Source organism: Marmota monax, unplaced genomic scaffold, assembly GCF_021218885.2.
Source record: "Marmota monax isolate L192 unplaced genomic scaffold, Marmota_monax_Labrador192_F-V1.1 WCK01_AAM20220418_F8-fsc00007, whole genome shotgun sequence".
NCBI lineage: Eukaryota > Metazoa > Chordata > Mammalia > Rodentia > Sciuridae > Marmota > Marmota monax.
The window spans coordinates 4,895,181-4,921,519 of record NW_026692781.1 but is presented as its reverse complement, the minus strand read 5'-3'; the positions used below and the strand labels follow the sequence as shown (position 1 = coordinate 4,921,519).

Sequence of the window (26,339 nt, the reverse complement as noted above, 5' to 3'; positions counted from 1 at the left end):
CACCACATAAACGTAAAATAAAGATATTGTGTCCACCTAAAACTTAAAAATAAATTTTTTTAAAAAGAAATCTTTCTTCCTATATTGTGACTTGGAGATAAAGTTAGCAGCCTAACCTCCATCAAGCTACTTGGCAAGTACTAACATCTTCACGGGCTGTCTGCCTACCCATATCCTTGTATGTAAACTGTGTTTGGCTACAGAATCCCCTTTTCTTGTGGTGTTGGCAATAGGTCAGAAGTTCAAGCAGGCTTGTTTTAGTTGTTTTTTTTTTTTTATGTATCTTATGTTCCATCTAGGAAACGTTCAAGCTGGTCCCCCTGGTGAACACCTTGTAATCCCAGTGACTTGGAAAGCTGAGGCAGGAGGACTGCAAATTTGAGGTCAATCTGGGCAATTTAGTGAGATCCTGTCTCAAAATAGAAGGAGAAAAAAAGGAGGATTGGGGATGTAGATCAGGCTTCCAGAATAATTCTCTCTAGAGAGAACTAACTGTAGATTCCATAAAAACCCCTTTATTCCCTCATACTCCCAATGTCCTAAGGACCTCTCACTAGGTTATACTTCTTAAAGGTTTTGCCTTTAAGGGTTAAGGGTTAGGGTTAGGCAAGGAGCTGAAGTCTCTGCAACAGATATGTGAAAGTGGATTTTTCCAGCTTCGATCAAGTCTTCACATGATTACAGCCCCAACTGACATCTTGTCTGAAACTCTTTGAGAACCACCCACCTAAGTCACTCCCAGGTTCCTGACTCAAAAAAATGGTATAAGACAATGAATGACCACTGTCTTAAGCCACCTCATTTTGGGATAATTATTTACTCATCAATCAATTACTGAAACACATCGTACAACTTCTGATACTCTTTCTAGTGTGCCTAAAGTTGAGATTTTTCTTACTTTATAAATAATTCCTAGGCTCCAGACCTGAGCAGGCTGTTCCACTGTGGGGCGTTGAACAGTGTAAGAGTCTACCTGTGACTAATAGTCTGATGGGGATAAGGCAAATAAGCAACCATGGTGACATCACCATCTCCAAATAGAGATATTTCACCATGAACCTTAAACATAATTACTAAAATAAACTTAACAGTATCTGTTGGTGCTACAATAGCTCTCATTCTTTCTATAGATAGTAAAGTCCTTCTCTTAGAAAGAGGCTCATAGGCCTTGTTTATAAAAGACTCAGATTACTATCAATACTATCAGTTTTTCAAAAGAAGGAAAAATCATCAGTAGGATAGTTTGCACCACTTTTCCCTGGTAAGATCATCTAGGGAAAGGGTAGAAAGAGAAAAGAGGGCTCAAGTGATCTCATCTATCTTATAGATTTAAATGCCATCCTAAGTTTGGTTAGTCTAGACCACTTCCTTGAGCCACCCCATTGCACATGATCCTCAGTTATGTTCATGATATCTTCATGTTGATGTGGCATAGGTATTTTAAACACAAGTCTAACACAGAATATGGACTCCCCACCCCTGCAGTGGATTTTCCATTGGCATCCTTATCCACCCAGTTTTTCAAACCAGAAACTAGGAATCCACCTTGATTTCTCATTTTCCTTTATCTTGCATATCTTAATCTTGCACATCTCACTAAAAGCAATTCATGTTAATTTATCCAAAACAAATCTTGAATTTACTGCTATCATTTTAGTCTAAGCCACCCTCATATAGCTCATGGATTATTGCATCAGTCTCTAAATTATGTGATGATATTCTGCTTTCTCAATCCCTTCTTTAATTATCTTCTACAGAGATCCTGTAAAAGTGAAAATTGATCTTATTATTCTCCCACATTCAACATTTCAATGACTTTCCATTCATTTAAAATAAAATGGAGAGATGGGCATGGTACCATATGTCTGTAATCCTAGTGATCGGGAAGGTTAAGGCAGGAAGATTGTGAGTTCAAAGCCAGCCTCAGCAAAAATGAGGCACTAGCAACTCAGTAAGAGCCTGTCTCTAAATAAAAACAAAATAGTGCTGGGGAAGTGGCTTAGTGGTTGAGTGCCCCTGAGTTCAATCCCCATTACCTCATACATGGGAGCCACACCCAAGCCACCTGCTTTATAATTTTAGTAGAAATTCAATAAATAGTTATTAGATAATTGAACAAGAGTTGTAAGGATTATAGAAATGTTTGTATGATTCTTAGGGCAACTGAAAAGATGGTGGCACTAATGACCAAAATAAGAAAAGGAGGATTGGGGTTCAGCTCAGTAGTAGAGTGCTTGCCTAGCATGCTCAAGGACCTGAGTTTGATCCCTGTTATTGGAAAGGAGAGAGAGAGGAAACATCAAGGAGATTAGTTTAGAAGGGGAAAATGATGAATTTGGTTTTAGACATAAAGAATGTAATGTATCTATGCAGTAGCCAGTTAATGATTCCTAGTGGGTTGTCTCTATAAGAATCAAGCTTATCAGTTGGGCATGGCACTCATCTGTAGTCCCAATTACTTGGGAGACTGAGGCAGGAGGATCGCTTGATCCCATGATTTTCAGGCTACCTTGGGCAACATAGTGAAATCCCAGCTCAAAAAAGAAAATTAGCTGGGTGTGGTGGTGCACGCCTCAGGAGGGTGAGGCAGGAGTATTGTGAGTTCAAAGCCAGCCTCAGCAACTTAGCAAGGCCCTAAGCAACTCAGTGATACCCAGGCACTAAATAAAATACAAAAAAAGGCTGGGATTGTGGCTCAGTGGTTAAGCACCCCTGGGTTCAATCCCTGGTCCAAAAAGAAAAGAAAGAAAGAAAATTAAAACAAAAATCAAGCTTATCAGTTGAAATAACTTGTAATAGACTTTTTTTGTGTGTGTGCGTGTGTGTGTGTGTGTGTGTGTGTAAAAATGCTGGGGATGAAACGCAGGTCCTCCCATATTCTAGGCAGTACTCTACTACCGAGCTACACCCTAGCCTTAGACTTAATTTTTTATGTTTGACTTCCAACTTTGTTATAGGTCTTACCTCTCCCTTTCACTTTAGTTTCACAACTAGACGGGCTGTTAAGGCCCTCTGGTCTCACCTCCTCTTCCTTTGACACTGGTGGGAAACACGCAGAAACTTTCCCTGAGTCCCGCCTCTGGTCCACATTACAGGCCCAAATCCACTCTCTGCTTTGCCCAAGACAATCAAGACGTACTTGAACCTGCCCAGCTCTCCTGGGGAGTTATCTTGTGTGAACACACTTTCTCAAATTCTCTTGGTGCATGGAGTGTCATCAATCTTGACATTTGGACCAAATTTGGAGTAGAGGTCCCTCCTGCTTTTATAGGAGAACTATAAGAGATTTGTATCTGCTCAAGAATCATATCTGGCCAGGTGTGGTGTCACATGCCTGTAATCCTAGAGGCTCAAGAGGCTGAGGCAAGAGGATTTCGAGTTCAAAGCCAGCCTCAGCAATTTAATGGGCCCTAAACAACTCAGTGAGACCCTGACTCTAAATAAAATACAAAAAAGGACTGAGGATGTGGCTCAGTAGTTAAGTACCCCTGGGTTCAAAATACAGATTTAGGACCCTCAGAATGTGAGTCAGAGATAGCAAAGAGCTTTCACGATTCCTTGATAAAGACTGTCCATTGCATAGGGTTGATAAGAAACAGGACTCAACAGGAAGGAGTTATGTGTTATTTATCAGCATCTGCTGTGGGCATGAGAGTTGCATGTAAAGATATGAATATTGAATATTCCTTGGCTGGAGGATCTCAGGTTTCCTCTAACACACTAACTCTGCATTAAGCCAAATTAAATAATTGAGTGGTCTATCCAAACTACCAAACTAATATAAAGTATTTATTTATAAGTAATTAAAATTTTAATATTATAAATTATTATGAAAGTGATTGGTAATATATTACCTTTTAATCGACACAAGACATGTTTTTGTTCTAATTTATTCCCAGAATAAGTATTTGTTTTTACCTAAACAATGAATTATCCAATGGATACCTAGCTATCATGTTAATGATTCCCAGATTTGCTAAGATGTCAAGTAGCATTTTTTTAATATCTTGTTTTCCCTTAAAGAAGCAATTTTGAAACTTCAAAAATGTAGACATAAAATATTAAATAGTATTAACAAAACAAATAAGCAAATAAATATTTGAAATTTAATTTTTTCAGGCAATCTTAAATCTGGTTCAGCTATGGCCAACAGTGACCTTTTTCTTAGTCCCCCCTAAAGAGAATGAGTCTGACTTTACAGATACCTACTCTGTTCAGATGAGTCAATGACAAATATCCTGTCCTGGATTTACTGGCTCACTTAACCACATAGGACAGTGTGGCACAGGGGAAAGGGATTTTCCTCTCCCTAAAGCTGTGTGAAAGGACTCTAGGAAAAATGTTGGTCTGATTCAGTACCTATGGAAGGAAAGTTTATTCCTCAGTTGTTTGTGTGTTTGCATTGTTGATTTACCTTGTGCCTACCTGTTCAGGAAGAAAAATAATGATAGAGGTGGCAGAAAGAATGTCAGTAGAACAGGCTGTACACCTATTGACTGGCCGACAAGGATGCATGAGCTTTCCATGGGCAGGTAGACATCTTGGGCATGAGCAGTCTTGCCAGTGTGCAGAATTGGCTGCCAGATGAGGGGCCTCTGGCATACAGAATATGCTATAAACAACTGGTGGTGAGAGCTCCTGGTAGTGATGGTGATGGATTTGGGAGGTGAGTTGAAGAGGTGGAGCTGGAGATCAATCTCCTGGAGCAGCAACCCACACATAATCTCAGAGAGTCAGCCAGCCATTGGAGGCTTACCAATTAGTAGATATTAATATCTAGTCAGTGTTGGCTACAAAAAGAGTGACAACCAAAGTAGCCAGTTGGATAAAGAGAGTTTTGTTTCTCTCTTTCCATCAAACCCCCCATCACTTGTGATTCAGTGGTTGATCACCCCTGGGTTCAATCCAAAGTACCCAAAACAAGCAAACAAAAAAAACCTCATCACCTAAGGGGCTCAACCTGTAGCTTATGCAGCATCAACTTGTAGTGAAATTGAGAAGCACTAGAGATTATGAACTTTTCTGTAAAATAAAATTACCATTCCCCTTTACTGTCATTCAGTTAACTGGTTCTTTCTAAAGAAAAGGAATACTTGAATCTGGTATAGACCATATTTAGGTTAGGAGTGAAACAACTTTTGAAGAAAGGAAAATATTGGCAATTCTGGACTGTTTAGATTTGTTTTAGTCACTACTTATCATTATGTTTCCCAAAGAAATTCACAGATTCATTCTTATAGCTTCAAATCATCCTACGTTAGAATCTTATTCATTTCTTTAAAATATAACCTATTTTTATGATTTATACTCAGTTATACTTATGTTTTTGCTTAAGAATAAAGGAACATGAAGAGGAAGAAGAAAGAAGGAAAAAACTTGAAGAAAAAGATGCCGAGGAGATACAGCGTCAGAATTTATTATATGAAATAGAAATGAAAAAAAAAGCAAAAAAGAAAAAAGACGATATTGAAGAAAACAGGAGACTGTTTTTTGTAAGTTGAAAATGCAAATGTTAAAAGATACAGAGAGAGTCAAATGCCTAACTTTTAATATATCAAAAAATAATAATGGAGTAGAAAACAAGTTGCAATTAAGTTGTATTTCTAAGCAAATGCATACTTTTGGGGCGCTATATTTCCTATGACTTCATGTGTATGTTCTCTCATGCCTGAAGAAAGGGAATGAGATATTTTTAAATGATTTCTTATCCTTAAAATGAAAATTGTGAGGAATAAATGAGGTGTTTTATGTTTGATATCTTCTATGCTATTGATATGTGCTAAGTAAATGGTAACATGTGCTAAGTAAATGTTGTAATTTAATAATTTTCTATATTTTTTTAAAATTAGTTTTCATTCTTAAGTAGTACATAATATATCACTTAAAAGAAGAGTAGCAGTTCTTTGCTACATCTCTTCTGATTCCTGGAGGCTAACATTTCAGGTTCTTTTAGCTGTTTCTTCTTATCAGTTTTAGACATTTTCTCCCTGATAGTTAAGGATTTCGCTCTTTACTGCCCTTTCTCCTTTGTACCCCCTAAATAATTGTTGTAATTATACTTAAGTCATTATTATGAATTTATAAATATTTTTCTATGCTGAGCCAACTAACATTTTGATTATATTTCTTTGATTATAGAAATGTTTCTTTTTCTATGGTTAATATATAATTGTCTTTGTTTTCATTTGCTTTTATGACTCAATTTCTTTGACCTTTTTAAAATCAATTTTGATGACCCCAATTCTTCCATGTGTTCAATAAGTTCTGCCTAGTGCATACTGATACTGTTTTTTTTTTAATATTTATTTTTTTATAGTTGTAGTTGGACACAATAATTTTCTTTTCTTTCTTTCTTTCTTTTTATGTGGTGCTGAGGATTAAACCCAAGGCCTGCGTGTGTGAGGCAAGCGCTCTACCACTGAGCCATAACCCCAGCCCCCCCATACTGGTTTTTAAATGTTTAATTAAGTAATAATTTATCTAAATTTTTTTTGTTGTTATTGTTTGTTTGTTTGTTTTTTGAGCTTGCCCATCTAGAGTTCTCCATCTTTCCTTCCTTCTGGACTGACTGCTTGCTAGGCCTGTTGTACCGTTGCCATCCTAGGACTTCTCTGTGCCTCTTTCTGAAGCCATACCTCCTATTTCCTGAGTCTAATGTCTTCCTTTTTTTTGGTTTACCCCCGATCTTGATGAAATATATTTTTGAGTAGTTTCCTAAGAAAGGATGCATATGAGGTAAATTTTTTAGATTATCTGAATAAAAAGTTCTAAACCTTCTATTGTGGTTTCGTTTTTTGTTGCTGTTAGTATGTATCTGTTTTAGCAGTACTGTGAATCAAATTCAGGAGTTTGTGCATATTAGGCAAATATTCTAGCAGTCATATCTCTGACCCCCAAATTTAAAAATTTTAGCTGTGGATTTTAATTTCTAAAAGTTTTTCATGTAATCTTATTAATCATTTTACATAAATCTTGTTCTTGATTCATGGGTTCAATAATGTTTAATTCTCAAAAATTTAAAATGGAATGAACCTCATTTTGAATGATAACTCTGTCATTTATTAGTTATGTGACCCTGAGATAAATATTTCAGTTTTTAAAACATGAGATTAACTTTGTGTTAGCTCTATGTTTTTTCCTATTGTAAAAAGATCATTATATTAAACTTGGAAAAAATAGTAAAATCAAACTTGAATCATTCAAAATAATCACTTCTAACAGTTTGGTGTTTTTATTAGTTCTTATATTGACCAATATATCTCCTAACCAGATCATAGACTTTTAAAAGTAACAGCTATCAAATAAAAGAGTGCTTAAGAGTGCTTGGCACATAGAAAATCCAGAATTTTAAATATGTGGGAAGATGAAATGTTGTATTTAACAATTTTCACCTAAAAACAGTTTCTATCTATAGATTACACTAACCTGTCTATATACCCAGGCTGTTGTGTTCAAAGACACCTATTTTTGTGATGGTGAACTCAGATTAGGATCTTGGAATGTATGCTGAAATGAGCAGTATATTAGTCAGCTTTTCATTACTGTTAAAAAAATATATGATATAAAGAACTTAAAGGAGGAAATTTTTATTTTGTATTACAAGTTTCAGAGGTTTCAGGCCTGGAGCTGGGAAGGAGAGGGAGAGACAGACAGACAGACAGACTAGGGATAAGATAAACCAGACAAACCATAAACCCTTCCAGGGCATGTCCCTAGTGAGCCACCTCCTCAAACTACCTCCAGGAATCCATTCAATTATCAATGGATTAATCCATTGATATTAATGCACTGATGAATCCTTCAGGATTCACTGATTGCCTACATGCCCCACCTCTGCACACATGAGACTTTGGGGGATCAAAACCAGAACAGATTTTATTTTTTACTTAAAAAATAGTAACCTATTTTAAAATTGTCTGTTAGAACATATGTCTATATTTTCATAAATAAAATCTGGACAAGAAACTAGTAACAGTAATTGAGTCTGGAAGGGAGATTAGGAAAGGCAGATAGTGAATGAAGTAGAAAGACACCATTGTCTGAAATATTTAACAAATTTTAACCATGTAACAATATAAAGTATTCAAAAGCTGCATGAAAATTATATATATTTAATTTTTTTCTTCGACTATATAGTTATTTTTAATCATATATTTAGAAGAAATGAGATATTTGAAAAGAAACATACAAAGGCATTAAGAAGATATAAAAACCACTCATCATCTCATATCCCAGAAAGAACTACTATGGACATTTAACTCATTTTTTCTAGTCATAGATACATGATAAACTTGTACTTGTTTATATTTGTGAAATTGAAATATACTATATAATATATCTTGCATTTTCTCTCTACTTACTAATTATTTGTATCTTCTCATAACATTGAGATTGTGATTTATTTAACCATTTTTTCTGTTATTGAATATTTAGAGGTCATTTCCAAATTTTGCTATTCTAAGTAACTTTGAAATGAAGTTCATGGTACATAAACCTATTTTCATATTTCTGATAATTTCTTGGGATAAATTTCCAGGAGAGAATTGACTGGATCATAAGTTGTGACCATTTGACAAGTACTTGTTAGATATTGAGATATTGAAAGGTCTTTTTGTGATAGAATAACATGTACTTATTTCCCCAAGGAGCATATGCATGATAAAAATATCATCAAAGCTGTAATACAACAGCAGCAGGAAGAGGAAGAAGAAAAGAGTAGAAAATTTATCAAAGCAAAAAAGCGTCTTGAACAAATTAGGAAAGAAAAAGAAGCTGAAACACATAGGTAGGATTTTGAAATAATTTGTATAATCTATAAAGTGCTGTATGCAACTGTCTCACAATAAATTTGAAGTTATAATGTGAAAGTAGTCTTTAGAAATAAAAGTCTCATTTTATATATGACTAGGGCATTTAGTGACATGAGGTACCCTTGGAATTATTCAGGGACATCTTTCTGATAGATGGTTGAAAATACTGGTCTGAGGGGGCAGGGGATGAGCTGGAGCTGGCTCTGTATCTCTGGGATTACAGGCATGCCACCTCACTAGCTGACTCACAGTTTTAGAGTTTTCAGTCCATGGTTGGTTGGCCCTGTTGTTTTTGAGCCTATGATGAGTCAATGTGCTGATACATAGAATAGTGTGTGGTACATAGCAAGCAATCAATAATAAAAGTACTTAAAATATTATTTTGAAATCCTAACTGAAACATCTCCCTTTCACAAAGGCTTCCTTTTATCTCCTGTCTGTATTGCTTTCTAGCATTCTCAGGGCATGTATCACCCTTTGCCTGTGTAGTTATTTGCATAAATGTCTTTACTTTATACTTTCTTTGGGACATATGCTGTGCTCTTTTCATTATTTATCACACATTACTTTGCACATTCTCTCAATAACAGTAAATTTGTCACAACTGATTTTTGCCCAGTTATTTTTCCCTCTGTTCCTTTAACAAAATATGTCTATTGTTTATGAATTACTAGACACATATGTGGTCTTGGACTAAAGAGAGAATTCTTCCAGTCTCTGGCCTCAGGAATATCATAGTTATATAAAGGGAGAGAAACATATAAGCACATCAAGTCAATGAAGTGCTATCAGTAAATTCCAGACATAGTATAGTGAGAGGATGGATTTATTCAGATTTTGATAGGCTTTATTAGTTATTTCCTAGGTCTTATTTTTAAAAATACCTTTTATAGCCTTCAATGTTAGAGTAAGCAGGGAAGTCTAATCAACTATTTAAAAATATTTTCCAGGGGCTGGGGTTGTGGCTCAGCGGTAGAGCGCTCGCCTCGCACGTGCGAGACCCTGGGTTCGATCCTCAGCACCACATACAAAAATAAACAAGTGAAATAAAGGTGTTGTGTCCAACTACAACTAAAAAATAAATATAAGAGAAAGAATTTCCAATGTGGCAAGTTTTTTAACACCCCCTTTTTTTCTACATATACACAGGCATACATACAACCATATTATACATATTACCATCTTTGGATTTTTAGAATGTTACTTTATAATTATAAAAATTAATTTCGGGGTTGGGGTTATGGCTCAGAGGTAGAGCGCTTGCCTAGCATGTGTTAGCCACTGGGTTCAAATAAAAAAAATAATTTCTACTTGAAATGATCAATGTATAAAGGGAGCAATGGGTCTCCTCTTAAGTTTTATAGAAGACTAAAATATTTCAGACTCATTAAATTACATTGGCTTCATTACAAATATTCATAAAGATTTGAAAAATATGTTTTTTATAGGTTGTTGGAGGAACAAAGAGAACGAATAAATAACTCCCTGAGTAAACTAATTAAAGAGAAACTTGACAATGAAGATTTGATTATTTCTAGAGATACTGCAGAAATTGATGCTGAATGGGAGAAAAGAGAAAGAGAAAGAAATGAAAAAAACCAAGCGGACTTAAAAGCGATTGCTGAACATAGAGCCCTTGTGGTAAACAATTAAATTAGGACTAATAAAAGTAGATACATTAAGACTTTTCCACTGTGTGGTTTCCACTCCCTTTGCTTCTCTGATCTCAAACTAGCAGAGATGTGAAACACAGTGTATAAGTTATCTTTCTATATTCTTGAATTCAGTGTTTGCTTTCTAACAATGACATAATTATAAATAAGACATTTATAGATACAAAGTAATAAACTGTTCAGAACCATCTTAACATGCAAAGATTATTATTTATTTAACATACAGAAGTATGAAAACATTTAGATGCTTTTAAGAAAAAATGAGTAAAAATTACCCAGTTACATTTGCATATTTCTTTTAAAGAAAAGTGACCACATGGGAGTCAGTCCAGGTGCATCCAACTTTGTGCTGCTGCATGGCTCCCAGCTTTCTACTTGGAACTTTCTAATTCCATCCCTTTTCAGACAGGACTCCTTGCTAAAATAGTTTTTTTTTCTTTTACCTTTAAACATTTAGATGAAGAATAAAGAGGAAGAAGAAAGACAAAGGAAAATAGAATCTAAAAAACAATTGCTGGCTTTTATGAAAGCAGATCAGATTTTTCGTGAGCATGAAAAGGAGAAAAAGCGCAAAGTTGATAAAGAATGCAGAGAAGTTCAAGATGCTAACATTCAACAAATAGTAATGATTCCTAAATGTTTCCATTTATTTTAGCAATAAATATGTAATACAGAATTCATGCTGGCTTTCTATTGCTCAAGTAATTTCTTTTGTTGGGTAAGAACAAATCGTCATTATGGTTATGACACTATAAGCTGTATAAAGAAATATGAGGTTTGTTTCTGTTTTTATCTGCACTGGCATTCCTACAAGAGATTTTTCTTTTACACATATCTTCATCCTTCTTTAGTGTATTTTGTACTTTAGTAAATATTAAAGAAGATACAAATGCATGTGACAGGCTATACTGCTAATCTTTGGTTTACTTTTTTCCCTTCTTGACTATTCCAGAGACCATGTTGATTGGGATCTCGTGGGTTTCAGTTTTGAGGTGAGGGGGTGATATAGAGATTTTAAAAGACAGATAGAGGATCTGGCATCAAATCATTTGTGACCAAAACCTGCTTTCCAAAGTGGTAATACCATTTTCCTTTCTTACCAGCAATGTATAGAAGCACAAGCTGCTTTACAAACTCACCTTTGTCACCCTGTGTTTTGTTCATTGCCCTAATATCGTGCTAACTTATGGTTTTACTTTGCATTTCCCTAATGACTGAAGAGAGTGAGCATCTTTTCATATCCTTATTAGACATTCATGTGACTTCTTTTGTGTAATGTATATTCAAACCTGTTCTCAATTATTTAATTGAGATAGTTCCTTATTGTTGAGTTTAAAAATTTTTTATTGGGTTCAAATATTCATAACATAATACTTACCATTTTAACCATTTTTAGGGGTGTAATTTAGGGGCATTAAGTACGTTCACTTTGACCATCATCACTATCTCTAGAGCTATTTTTTTTTTCAAACCATGCCAAAACTTGATTCACATTTATTAATTTTATGAGGCATAATAATTTCTAATGATACAAGAAACTGAAAATATTCAACACTGCCATGGAATTAAAGAATATTCTAGTTGTGACAGCAACTGACTTAATGAGTCAATTCTAGCAATAATTGAGTTTCTGTGCTTTATTTTTATTTTTATAGTTTATTTATTTGTTCTATTCAGTTATACATGACAGGAGAATGTTCTTCAGTTCATTATACACAAATGGAGCACATTTTGACTTTTCTGGTTGTACCCAAAGTAGGGTCACACCATTCATGCAATCATACATGTACCTAGGGTAATGATGTCTGTTTCATTTTACCATATTTCCTACCCCCATAACCCCTTCCTTCCCTCCCCTTTGCCCCATCTAAAGTTCCTTCACTCATCCCATACCCACCCCCATTATGAATTAGCATCCACTTATCAGAGAAAACATTTGGCCTTTGGTTTTTGGGAAGTGGCTTCACTTAGCATGATATTCTCCAACTCCATCCATTTTCATGCAAATGCCATAATTTTACTCTCTTTTATTGCTGAGTAATACTCCATTGTGTATATATAGCATAGTTTCTTTATCCATTCATCTATTGAAGGGCATCTAGGTTGGTTCCACAGGTTGGCTATTGTGAATTATGCTGCTATGAACATTGATGTGGCTGTATTACTGTAGTATGCTGCTTTTAAGTCCTTTGGATATAGACCAAGGAGTGGGATAGCTGGGTCAAATGGTGGTTCCATTCCAAGTTTTCTAAGGGATCTCCATATTGCTTTCCAGATTGGCTGCACCAATTTACAGTCCTACCAGCAATGTATGAGTTTGCCTCTTCCCCTACATCCTTGCCAACACTTATTATTGTTTGTATTTTTGATAACTGCAATTCTGACTGGAGTGAGATGAAATCTTAGAGTAGTTTTGGTTTGCATTTCTCTAATTATAAGAGATGTTGAACATTTTTTCATATATTTGTTGATCATATGTATTTCGTCTTCTGAGAAGTGTCTGTTCAGCTCCTTAGCCCATTTATTGATTGGGTTGTTTGATTTTTTGGTGTTAAGTTTTTTGAGTCTTTATATATCCTGGAGATTAATGTGCTATCTGATGTGTTTGTGGCAAAAATTTGCTCCCCAAATGTAGGCTCTCTGTTCAGCTCATTGATTGTTTCTTTTGTTGAAAAGAAGCTTTTTAGTATGAATCCATTCCATTTATTGATTCTTGATTTTAATTTTTGCACTTTAGGAGTCTTGAAGATTTGGGCCTACTTTTTCTCCTATTAGGTCTCTGGTCTAATTCCTAGGTTCATAATCCACTTTGAGTTGATTTTTCTGTATGGTGAGAAATAGGGGTTTAGCTTCATTTTGCTGCATATGGATTTCCAGTTTTCCTAGCACCATTTATTGAAGAGGCTATCTTTTCTCCAATGCATATTTGTGGCACCTTTGTCTAGTATGAGATAACTTTGTTTATATGGGCTTGTCTCTGCATCTTCTATTCTGTACCATTGGTTACATGTCTATTTTGGTGCCAATACCATGCCATTTTTGTTACTATAGCTTTGTAGTACAGTTTAAGGTCTGATACTGTAATGCCTCCTGCTTCACTCTTCTTGCTAAGTATTGCTTTGGCTATTCTGGGTCTCTTATTTTTCCAAGTGAATTTCATGATTGCTTTTTCTATATCTAGAAAAATGAGAAATTATACCCCATTTGATTCAAATGTATGAATTGTCAAGATCATTGTACTGTCATGTGTAACTAATTAAAAAAAAGAATGACATGGGGATATTAATTGGAATTGTATTGAATCTGTATAGTGCTTTGGATAGTATGGCCGTTTTGACGATATTAATTTTGCCTATCCAGGAGCATGGGAGATCTTTCCATCTTCTAAGGTCTTCTTGAATTTCTTTCTTTGGTGTTCTATAATTTTCATTGTAGAGATCTTTCACCTCTTTTGCTAAATTGATTACCAAGTATTTTAGTTTTTTTTTTTTTTTTTAGGCTATTGTGAATGGGGTAGTTTTCCTAATTTATTTTTCAGAGGATTCATCACTGATGTATAGAAATGCATTTGATTTGTGGGTATTGATTTTATGTCCTGATACTTTGCTGAATCCATTAATTAATTCTAGAAGTTTTCTGATGGAGTTTTTTGGATCCTCTAAGTATAGAATCATATCATCAGCAAATAATGATAGTTTGAATTCTTCTTTTCCTATTTGTATCCATTTAATTTATCTGTCGAATTGCTCTGACTAGAGTTTCAAGGACTATGTTGAATAGAAGTGGTGAAAGAGGGTATCCCTGTCTTGTTCTGGTTTTTAGTGGGAATGCATCTATTTTTTCTCGATTTAGAATGGTGTTGGCCTAGGGTTTAGCATAGATAGCTTTTACAATGTTGAGGTGTATTCCTACTTTATCTAGTTTTTCTAGTGTTTTGAACATGAAAGGGTGCTGTATTTTGTCAAATGCTTTCTTTGCATCCATTGATATAATCATATGATTCTTTTTTAAAAAATATTTTCTTAGTTGTCAATGGACTTTATTTATTTATATGCAGTGCTGAGAATCGAACCCACTGCCTCACACATGCTAGGGAAGTGCTCTACCACTGACCTACATCCCTAGCCCATGATTCTTATCTTTAAGCCTATTGATATGATGAATTAATTATGTTTATTGATTTCCATATGTTGAACCAACCTTGCATCCCTGGAAGGATCCCCACTTGATCATGGTACACAATTTTTTAATATGTTTTTATATGCAATTTGCCATAATTTTATTGAGAATTATTGCATCTATGTTTATCAGGGATATTGGTCTTAAATTTTCTTTACTTGATGTGTCCTTGTCTGGTTTTTGGTATTGGGATGATAGTAGCCACATAGAATGAGTTTGGAAGAGTTCCTTCCTTTTCTATTTCATGGAATAATTTGAGGAGTATTGGTATTAATTCTTCATTGTAGGTTTTGTAGAACTCAACTATGAATCTGTCTGGTCCCAGGCTTTTCTTGGTTAGTAGGCTTTTGATGATGTTTTCTACTTCCTTGCTTGAAATTGATCTGTTTAAATTGTGTATGTCCTCCTCGTGCAGTTTGGGTAGATCATATGTCTCTAGAAATTTGTCAGTGTCTTTGAAGTTTTCTATTTTACTGGAGTATAAATTTTCAAAATAGTTTCTAATTGTCTTCTGTATTTCAATAGTGTTTGTCATGATTTCCTTTTTCATCATGAATTTTAGTAATTTGAGTTTTCTTTCTCCTTCTTTTTGTTAAGATGGCTAAGGGTTTGTCAATTTTATTTATTTTTTCAAAGAACTAGCTGCTTGTTTTGTCAATTTTTAAAATTGTTTCTTTTGTTTCAATGTCACTAATTTCAGCCCTGATTTTTTTAAAAATATTTTTTAGTTGTTAATGAACCTTTATTTTATTTATTTATAAGTGGTGTTTATAAATAAGCACACATGCTAGGCAAGTGCTCTACCACTGAACCATTACTCCATACCCTTCAGCCCTGATTTTAATTATTTCCTGTCTTCTGCTTTTGGTGTTGGTTTGTTCTTCTTTCCCTAGGGCTTTGAGATATAATGTCAAGTTGTTTATTTGTTGACTTTCTTCTTTTAATGAATGAGCTTAAATGCAATGAACTTTTCCTCTTGGCACTGCCTTCATAGTATTGCAGAGATTTTGATGTGTTGTATTGGAGTCCTCATGTATCTCTAAGAATTTTTTAATCTTCTCCCTAATGTCTTCTGTTATCCATGCATCATTTAGTAACATATTATTTAGTCTCCAGGTATTGGAGTAGCTTCTATTTTTTAATTTTATCCCTGACATCTAATTTCATTCTGTTATGATCAGATAGAATGCAGGGTAGTATCCTTTTTTTTTTTTTTTCTGGTAATGCTGGGAATTGAACCCAGGGCCTTGGGCATGCGAGGCAAACACTCTACCAACTGAGCTGTATCCCCAGCTCAGTATCTCTATTTTTTTTTTTTTGTATTTGCTAAGACTTGCTTTGTGGCATAACATATAGTCTATTTTGGAGAAGGACCCATGTGCTGCTGAGAAAAAAGTGTATTCGCTGGTTGATGGATGGAATATTCTGTATATGTCTGTTAAGTTTAATTATTGATTGTTTTATTGAGTTCTATAGTTTCTTCATTTAGTTTTTGGAAGATCTATCCAGTGGTGAGAGAGGTGTGTTAAAGTCAGCCAGTATTATTGTGCTGCGGTCCATTTGATTCTTTAAGTTGAGAAGGGTTTGTTTGGTATACATAGATGCCCCATTGTTTGGGGCATAGATATTTACAATTGTTATGTCTTGTTGATGTATGATTCCCTTGAGTAGTATGAAATGTCCTTCTTTATCCCTTTTCACTAACTTTGGTTTGAAGTCCACTTTATCTATACGAGGATGGAAACCCCTGCTTGTTTACACGGTCCATGTGAGTGATAAGTTTTTTTCCCATCCTTTCATTTTCAGTCTGTAGATGTTTTCCTGTGTGATGAGTCTCTTGAAGGCAGCATATTGTTGAGTCTTTTTAAAAAATCCTGTCTGTCTTTAATTGATAAGTTTAGGCCATCCACATTCAGGGCTATTATTGAAATATGTTTGTATTCCCAGCCATTTTGGTTATTTTTGGTTCTTAACTTGACTTGGTTTCTCGTTGATTGGCCTTTCCTTTAGTGTAGTTCCTCCATTTGTAGATCTTCATTGTTGTTTTTCATTTCCTCCTCATGAAATAGTTTGCCAAGAATGTTCTGTTATGCAGGCTTTCTTGCTGTAAATTTTTTAAACTTTTGTTTATCATGGAAGGTTTTTGTCATCAAATCTGAAGTTTAATTTTGCTGGATATGATTCTTGTTGGCATCCATTTTCTTTCAAAGCTCTGTATATATTATTCCAGGATCCCCAGGCCCTGAGAGTCTGGGCTGAAAAATCTGCTGAGATCTCAATAGTCTCCCCATATATGTAATCTGATTCTTCTCTCTTACAGCTTTTACAATTCTGTCCTTATTCTGTATGTTGTCATTTTCATTATAATGTGCTTTGGTGTAGATCTGTTGTAGTTTTGTACATTTGGTGTCCTGTAAGCTTTTAGTATTTGACTTTCCAATTCATTCTTCCTGTTTGCGAAATTTTCTGTTATTATCTCATTGAAGAGATTGTGCATTCCTTTAGTTTGAAATTCTGTACCTTCCTCTATCCCGATAAATCTTAGACTTGGTCTTTTAATGTTATCTTTTTTCTTTTAAAAATTTTTTGTACTTGTGTATGGAAAGCATGCCTTTATTTTATTTATATGTGGTGCTGAGGATTGAACTCAGTGCCTCACACATGCTGGGCGAGCTCTGTTACTGAGCTGCAGCCCCAGCCCTGATGTTATCTTTGGATGTTCTGTTCATGGTTTCTTACCATCTTCATTGCGTGGTCAACTTTATTTTCCAGATCATATACTTTGTCTTCATTGTCTAGGGTTCTGTCTTCCAAGAGACCTAGTCTGTTGGTAATGCTTTCTATTGAGTTTTTTATTTGGCTTATTATTTCCTTCATTTCAAGAATTTCTGTTTTGTTTTGTTTTTTTCATAATCTCTTTTTCTTGAAGCAATCTTTAGCTACCTGTGCTTGATCTCTTATCTCTTTGTTGGAGTGATCAATTTTTGCCTGTATTTGCTCAGTTAGGTCACTCTTTAATTCTCAGATCATTTTAATTATGTACATTCTGAACCCCTCTGTCATTCCATCTACACTGCTATCATGGATTCTATTGTTATAGTATCTTGGTTTGTTTGGGGCATTTTCTCCCTTGTTTTTTCATGTGGTCTATGTGACTTCCTCTCTTGCAGTGCGGACCTGAGGTATTGTCATTTCTACCCTATAATCTTGTAGTATCCCTGCAGGTTAGGAATACCTCTTTTAAAAATATGGAATGCTTCATGAATTTCCTAGTCATCCTTGTGCAGGGGACATGTTAATCTTCTCTGTATCATTCCAATTTAGTATATGCGCTGCTGAAGTGAGCACATCTCTAGAACTTTTTAATTATCCTATATTAAAACTTTGTACCTATTAAATAGTAACCACCCATTCCTTCTTCCCTCTAGCCTTAATTATCTCTGGCTTTATGAATCTGATCTAGGTTCCTTATATAAGTGGAATCATACAATATTCATCCTTTTTTGTCTGGCTTATTTCACTTAGCATAATGTCTTCAAGCTTCATCCATGTGGGGTCATACATGTGGCATGTATATCAGTTTCATTACTTTTCAAAGCTGAGTAATATTCCATTATATGTTTATACTACATTTTGTTTATGGATGGACCTTTGGGTTATTTTGGCTATTATGAATAATGCTTCTGTGAACACTGGTATATGCCGCAGTCCGGCTGCAGCAAAATAACGGGGGCGGGGGGGGGACACAAGCAACTTGTGTAGATTGATACAGCAGGAGTGGGAGCCGTTTATTGTAGGACCCGAGCGATATTTATACATTCCACACAGCTTATCTTAATTAGCACAAACTAGATACAGCAGTCAACCAATAAGGAATCTCCACACTTAATGGCTCGCTGGTGTTACTTCACAAACCACTCCCTCTGGCAAAATGCCAGGCGCCATCCAGACTTGTTTACAGACTCACATTTTCCAGGCACCATCCTGACTTGTTTACAGACTCTAACAGGTATATGAATAAAATATCTATTTGAGTTCCTTCTTTCAAGTTCTTTTTTAATTTTTGCAGTGTTGGTGATAAAACCCAGGGCCTTGTGTATGCTGGACAAGCACTCTACAGTAGAGCTATATCCCTAGCTGGTTTTTTTTTTTTTTTTTTTAAATTTCAGACAGGGTCTTGCTAAATTGCTCAGGCTGGCCTTGAGTTTGGGATCCTTCTGCCCAAGCCTTTTCCCTCACCGCCAGCCACTGTCCCTGCTTTCCTTTTGCTTGCATAGGCAGAGTGAAGTCACTGGATCATTTGCTAATTCTGTGTTTTATATTTGAGGAACTATCAAGTTGATTTTCATAGTGGCTGCACTATTTTACATTCGATTAGCAATGCACATGTGTTCAATTTCTTCAAATAGTACGTCTTTTTATTTCTTTTTTTGTAATAGCCATCAAAGTAGGTTTAAAAAAGGACCTCATTTTGGTTTTAAATAGTGATATAGGTACTAATTGGTCTTTTGTGTATTTTCTTGGGGAGAAATGTTTGCTCCCGTCCTTATCAATTTTTTAAAATTGGGTTGTTTGCTTTTTGTTGTTGGGTTTTAGGAGTTCTTTTATATTCTGAATATTAATCTCCTGTCAGAGGTAGGACAAGTAAATATTTTCTCCCATTCCATGGATTATCTTCTCACTCTGTCAATAGTATCTTCTACATTTTTTTTAAATTTATTTTTTAGTTGTAGTTGGACACAATACTTTATTTATTTATTTTTATGTGGTGCTAAGGATCGAACCCGGGGCCTTGCACATGCTAGGTGAACACTCTACTGCTGAGCCACAACCCCAGCCCAGACAAAGATTTTTCATTTTCTTTACGGCCATTTTGTGTTTTTTCCTTTTGTTGTTTCATTCTATGCTTTTGATGTCATACCCAAGACGAAGTTCCTGAGTCAATGTCTTGAAGCTTTTCCTGTTTTGTTCTACGAGTTTCATAGTTTTTACTCTTAAGTTTAGGTCTTTGATCTCTTTTGAGATAATTTTTGTATGTGGCTTTTTATATGTTTAGCTTCATTCTTTTGCAGAATATTCAGATTTCCCAACACTATTGTTGAAGACTGTCCTCCAATGACTCTCCTCCAATGAGTCTTGGCATGCTCATTGAAAATCATTAGTTCACATATGTGAGGGTTTGTTTCTAGACTACTGTTGAATTTCAAAAGTTCTTTAAGTATAGAGGTTTTTTGTCAGTTTTGTGTTTGCAAGTGTTTTCTCCTAATCTGTGATTTGCTTTTTCATTTTCTTTTTTTACCTTTATTTTTTATTTTTATGCGGTGCTAAGGATTGAACCCAGTGCCTCATACATGCTAGGGAACTAGCTACGGGAACTCTCTACCTCTGAAACACAACTCCAGCCTGCTTTTTCATTTTCTTAATAGTATCTTCTGATGAACAAATGTTTTGATTTTGATAAAGGCCAGTTTTTTGGTTTTTACTTTGTGATTTATGCTTTTTGTGTCATTGCAGAGACTAAAACTAGATCATATTGTTTTGAACAACCAACAATAAAAAATTAAAAAAAAAAACTAGATCATAAAGATTTTGTCCTGTTTTCTTCTAGAAATACTTTTGCTTTTATAGCTTAGGTATATGATATGTTTTCAATTAATTTTGATATATGATGTAAAAGATCAAAACTATTTTTTTTCCATACAGATATCTAGTTATTTCAGAACAGTTTGATAATGAACTATGGTTTCTCTAATTAATTAATTACTCTGGAACTTTTGTTGAAAAGCAATTTATCACCTAAGAGTGGATCTATTTCCGGACTCTCAATTCCTTCATATTAATCTGTATTTAGATATCTGTCTATATGTGTGTATTTGTATGTATATGTGTATGCATATATATGTCTGTGTGTATGTGTGTGTGTGTGTGTGTGTGTAACTGGGAATTGAGCCATTAAACCGAGGGCTTCATTCATGCTAAGTATACTCTTTACCTGAGCAATGTTCCAGCCCTTTGTTTTTTTCTTGTAATAATACCATACTTTTTAAAATTTTTTTAACTTTTTTTAGTTGTAGATGAACAGAATGCCTTTATTTTGTTTATTTTTATGTGGTGTTAAGGATGGAACCTACTGTGTCACACATGCTAGGCAAGTTCACCATTGAGCCCTAGCCCCCGCCCTCATATCATACTACTTGACTGCTATAACTTTATACAAAGTCTTTGAAATCAGCAGTGTAAGTTCTTTGACTTTGTTGTTTTAAAATTGTTTTGGCTATCTTGAATTCTTGGAATTATATATTTTATAATCAGCTCGTTGAGTTTTACAATAAAAGGTCTGCAGGAGTTTTGGAGATTTCAATAAATACAGAGTAATTTGGGGAGAATTATGGAAAATATTTGGGGATGATAATATCATCAAGTCTTCAAATTAATGAATATTATGCATTTATTTCTCTTTTAATATTCTTTTTCAGTATTTGTAGTTTGGGGTTAATAGGTCATTTATATATATTGCTAAATTTATTTTTGTTTTTAAAAATGTCCTTGTGAAATTGTTTATTTCCATATTTGTTCTATTTATTTACAATATGTATAAACACAGTAGATTTTTAATATATTAACTTGTACCGGAAGCCCTGCCAAAGTTATGAGTCCTATTAGCTCTTTGGTAATTCTTTACAACTTTTACATATGTGATCATGTTGTCTGTGAATAGATGGCTTTAATTTTTCGCCTCCAAATAAGTGTATATTAGTTCTTTTGCTTGATTTATTCCACTTTCTAGAACCAGCACCATATTGAATAAAAGAGCAAAAAGTGATATCCTTGTCTTGCCCCTAATCTTAGGAGTAAGATATTCAGTTTTTCTCCATTAAAACATGATGTTTCCTATAATTTTTTAGTTGAACACAATACCTTTATTTTATTTACTTATTTATTTAATGTGGTGCTGAGGATCGAACCCAGCTCCTTGCACGTGCTAGGTGAGCACTCTACCGCTGAGCCACAGCCCCAGCCCCTCCAGAGATTTGTAATAAATACCCTTTATCACTTTGATTAGGTTTCCTCTATTTCTAATTTGCTTAGTTTTTAGCACATGAATGTTGAATTTTGTCAATTCTTCATATATTGAAGTGACCATGTGTTCTTTTATTCTATGGTATATTTCTTTCATTTTTTGAGATGGAGTCTCACCATATTGCCCAGTCTAGCCTCGACCTTCTGGGCTCAAGTGATCCTCTTGCCTCAGACTTCAAAGTAGCTGGGAGTACAGGTGTACGCCACCATGCTGGCTCATTTCATTTTATTTTAAATATTGAAAGCATTTGTATTCTTTGGAGTAACCCTACTTGGTCATTGTGGGTTTAAAAAATACGTATATATTTAAATATATGACTAGATTCAGTTGCTAGTATTTTGTTAAGGATTTTTGCACCTTTGTTCATGAAGACAATGTTCTGTAGTTCTATTATGCTGTCTGTCTAGCTTTCATAGAGCAATACTGACCTAATTCAATTGGCAAATGTTTCTTCCTTTATATTTTCTGTTTTTTTTTTTAAGAGAGAGAGAGAGAAATTTAATATTTATTTTTTATTTTTCGGCGGACACAACATCTTTGTTTTGTATGTGGTCCTGAGGATCGAACCCGGGCCGCACGCATGCCAGGCGAGCGCGCTACTGCTTGAGCCACATCCCCAGCCCCAGTATTTTCTGAGTTTTTATAGGATTGGTGTCAGTTCTTTAAATGCTCTAACCAGCAAAATCAACTGGGCCTGCCTGGATTTTTACAAGTAGAAAAGTTATAACTCACTTGATTTCTTGATATATTCCATTTCTCTTCCTTCCCCTTTCTTTTTCAGTTATTTTTTGACCTAAAACTTCATGATTTTTAAAAACTATTTTATTGTATTGTTTGTTTGAAGATGTATTATATGAGACAAGTAAGATTAAGTTTTTTTTTAAAGTTTTTATTTAATACCTTGATTTATTTTTATGTAGTGCTGAGGATCAAACCCAGTGCCTCAAACGTGTTAGGCAAGTGTACCACCACTGATCCACAACCCCAGCCCCTATGATTAGGTTCTATAGAGGCAGACTTTGAACATACTGTTCTGAGAAAGCTGGGAGTGGGAGTTTCTGTAAGAATAGCATATTGTCAAATTATAAAATTATAACTCCAAATGCTACATATATTTAGAAAGTTCATGTTTTTAGCCAATACTAAATTGTATTTCCTTTCTTTCCCACATAGGCCCAAAAGAAGTTTAATGCAAAAGAAGCAAAACAAAACGAATTAGAATATTGCAGACTTACTGAAACTCTTGCAGCTGCCAAGGAGAAAGAATTTCAGGATTATGCCAGAGAAGTAATTAAACATGAATCTGAATCAACAAATAAATTTATTTATCCTCTTGTAAAATCTGCACAGGAAAGACCTGGAGGTGGCCACGGACCAGCTTTTATGGGGAGAGGTGGATTAAGACCAAGCTATCAGGCAAATGATATTACTGGAGTCCAGCTTCCTTTTTATAATTCTCAGGGATCAAAATATAATAATTTTCAGAAGTCTAAGGGAAGATTAGGTTTTACATGGTAGAAAAAATAATTTTTAAGATTGAGAAGACTGAAGTGGTAGCAAATGAGCTACAAATGTAAATGGACTATATTCTTATTATTTAATAAATCTGTCATTCATCTCAATACAATTATACCTGATTTGATTCTTCACAAAATATTTCTTTTCTTTTTTGGTATTGGGGACTGAACCTGGCACAATATTTCCTTTGAGTATATATAACCCTAAAGGTAACTGATTGCAATTCCTTTTTTAATTATTAAATACACAAAATTTATTTAAAATGTGTATTCAATAGCATTAAGTATATTCGCAATATTGTGCAACCTGACTATTCATTGCTCCAAATGGAAACTCTGCACCCATTAAGCAGTTATTCCCCCTCCCACAGCTTCTGCTTTGTCTCTGTGCATTTGTTCTACATATTTCATCTAAATTAAAACATACTTTTTTGGGAATGTGGCTCAAGCGGTAGCGCGCTCGCCTGGCATGCGTGCGGCCCGGGTTCGATCCTCAGCACCACATACAAAAATGTTGTGTCCGCCAAAAACTAAAAAATAAATATTAAAAAAAAAGTTAAAAAAAAAAACATGCTCTGGGTTTGGGTGGCTTATTTCATGTATTTCCAGGGTTCATCCATGTTGCAACACATATCCATACTTCATTCCTTTTTATGGCTGTGTAACATTTCACAGGATGTATTTCTTTTCGATAGAAATTTATACTTATTTGCTCCGTCCTTAAGTATCAGGATCAAATAACACTGTTATTAGTAACATTGATTATTGAGTGTAGTAGTCTATGGTTTATTTTGTAGATAGATGTGCAAAATACATTTTTTAAAAAAATAGTCATAGTTGGGTACCTTTATTTTGTTTATGTGGTGCTGATTGAACCCAGTGCCTCACACGTGCTAGGCAAGCGCTCTATCGCTGAGCCACAACCCCAGCCCAACATACTACATTTTTTAAAAATATGGAACACTTCATGAATTTGCATGTCATCCTTGTGCAAGGGCCATGCTAACCTTCTCCATATTGTTCCAATTTTTTAAAGTATATGTGCTGCCAAAGTGAGTACAAAATACGTTTTGAAGTCACTTAAAGTAATTCTACACCATTTTGTCACAACTTGATATGCAGGGTCAGAGGATTTTTGAGTTGCATTCCCTTGCTCTTTAAAAATTAAAAAAAAAAAAAACCCACATAATATGCTACCATCTTAACCATTTCTAAGTATACGAGATAGTCACATCATATAATCTCTAGAACCTTGTCATCTTGCAGTTGAAACTCTATATCCACTAAGCAACTACTTCCCATTTCCCTCTTCCTTCAACTTCTGGAAGCTACCATTCTTTTATTAAATTTGTCACTCTGGACACCTCATGTAAGTGTAATCAGTGCATGTCTTTTTTTTTAAGACTATTTCCATGTTGTAACATGTATCAGCATATAGTTATTTTAAAATTATTTTTTAGTTGTAGTTGGACATAATACTTATTTTTTTATGTGGTGCTGAGGATCAAACCCAGTGCCTCACACATGCTAGGTGAGCACTCTACAAACTGAGCCACAACCCCAGCCTAATTTTAAACTATATACAATTGTGCCAGCTTATTTAAAAAAAAAAATTTTTTTTGATGTTGATGGACCTTCATCTTATTCATTTATTTATATGCGGTGCTGAGAATCGAACCCAGTGTCTCACACATGTGAGGCAAGTGCTCTGCCACTGAGCCACAACCCCAGGCCAACTTACTTTTTAAAAAACTGAATATCCGGGCTGGGGATGTGGCTCAAGCAGTAGCATGCTCGCCTGGCATGCGCAGAACACTGGGTTTGATCCTCAGCACCACATAAAAATAAAATAAAGATGTTGTGTCCATTGAAAACTTAAAAAAAAATCTGTTAAAAAAAACAACACCTGAATATCCATGGCATGTGCATGTAAATATACACAATATATTTGTATACATACACCAAAAATGGTTTATTTAGTTCTTCATAAGTGGACACTTTGATTTCTTCACCTCTTGGCTATTGTGAGTAATGCTGTTATGAACACATGCAACTAACTCTTTTTGAGATGCTTTCCATTTTTTTCCCCATTATTTTGGATTTATACCCAGAAGTGGAATTGTTGAATCACATGATTCCATTTAAAAATTCTTGAACGTTTTTTTTTTTTTGTTGTTGTTGTTGTTTGTGTGTGGTACTGTGGATTGAACCCAGGGCCTTATTTGTGTATGCAAGGCAAGCACTCTACCAACTGAGCTGTATCCCCAGCCCGGAACTTTTCTGTTTTCTTTTTAAATATTTTTAGTTGTAAATGGGCACAATACCTTTTTAAATTTATTTTTATGTGGTGCTGAGGATCAAATCCAGTGCCTCACACATGCTAGGCAAGTGCTCTACCACTAAGCCACAACCCCAGCCCAAACTTTCCTGTTTTCTACAGCAGCTGCACCATTTTACATTCCCAACACTGCACCAGGGTGCATGTTATTAGCAACACTTATTTTTTATAGTAGCCATCCTAATTGAGGTGTTCTATGATTTTAACTTTTATTTCTTTAATAATTAGTTATGTTGAGCATTTTTGTTGTTGCTGCAACTGAAGACTGACCCAGAGTCTTGTACATGAGCTCTACAACTGAGTTACAATCCCATATATTTATGTTTTGGTACCAGGGATTGAACTCAGGGGTACTGAATCACTGAGTCCCATCCCCAGCCCCCCCCTTTTTTGGAGACAACGTCTCAGTAAGTTGCTGCCATTGGCTCCAACTTCAGATCCTCCTGCCTCAACCTCCCGAGTTGCTGAGATTATAGGTGTGTACCACCACACCCAGCCTCTTTCCATATTCTTGCTGGCCATTTGTATGTTACATGGTAGAAATGTCAAATGACCACCTTTGTTCATTTCCATTGGTTAGTTTTGTTGGATTATAGATATATATAATATAATACAATATAATATAATATATAGCGGTAGAGTGCTAACCTAGCAAGTGCAAGGCACTGGATTCGATCCTCAGCACCAAATAAAAATAAAAAAAAAAAAGTATTGTGTCCAACTGCAACTAAAACTATATTA

At 34.9% G+C, this 26,339-nt stretch overlaps 1 protein-coding gene and 2 non-coding genes across 3 annotated transcripts in view; 1 reads left to right on the top strand and 2 right to left on the bottom strand.

The window, feature by feature from the left end:
* The window catches only part of Cfap210 (cilia and flagella associated protein 210), a 39,715-nt gene extending 16,345 nt beyond the window's left edge, over positions 1-23,370 (top strand). The window contains exons 5-9 of the mRNA XM_046447384.2: positions 5,336-5,492; positions 8,646-8,785; positions 10,259-10,451; positions 10,941-11,105; positions 22,917-23,370. Of these exons, the coding sequence (XP_046303340.1) occupies positions 5,336-5,492; positions 8,646-8,785; positions 10,259-10,451; positions 10,941-11,105; positions 22,917-23,261 (1,000 nt within the window). The 3' untranslated portion in view covers positions 23,262-23,370. The remainder of the gene's footprint in view (positions 1-5,335; positions 5,493-8,645; positions 8,786-10,258; positions 10,452-10,940; positions 11,106-22,916) is intronic.
* On the bottom strand, positions 17,905-18,010 carry LOC124094704 (U6 spliceosomal RNA). Its single transcript, XR_006852300.1, has one exon. It is a non-coding gene; the product is annotated as a U6 spliceosomal RNA (small nuclear RNA).
* Positions 23,371-24,209: 839 nt separating the features above from the next.
* On the bottom strand, positions 24,210-24,320 carry LOC124094707 (U6 spliceosomal RNA). The gene has a single exon (XR_006852302.1). It is a non-coding gene; the product is annotated as a U6 spliceosomal RNA (small nuclear RNA).
* Positions 24,321-26,339: the final 2,019 nt, after the last annotated feature.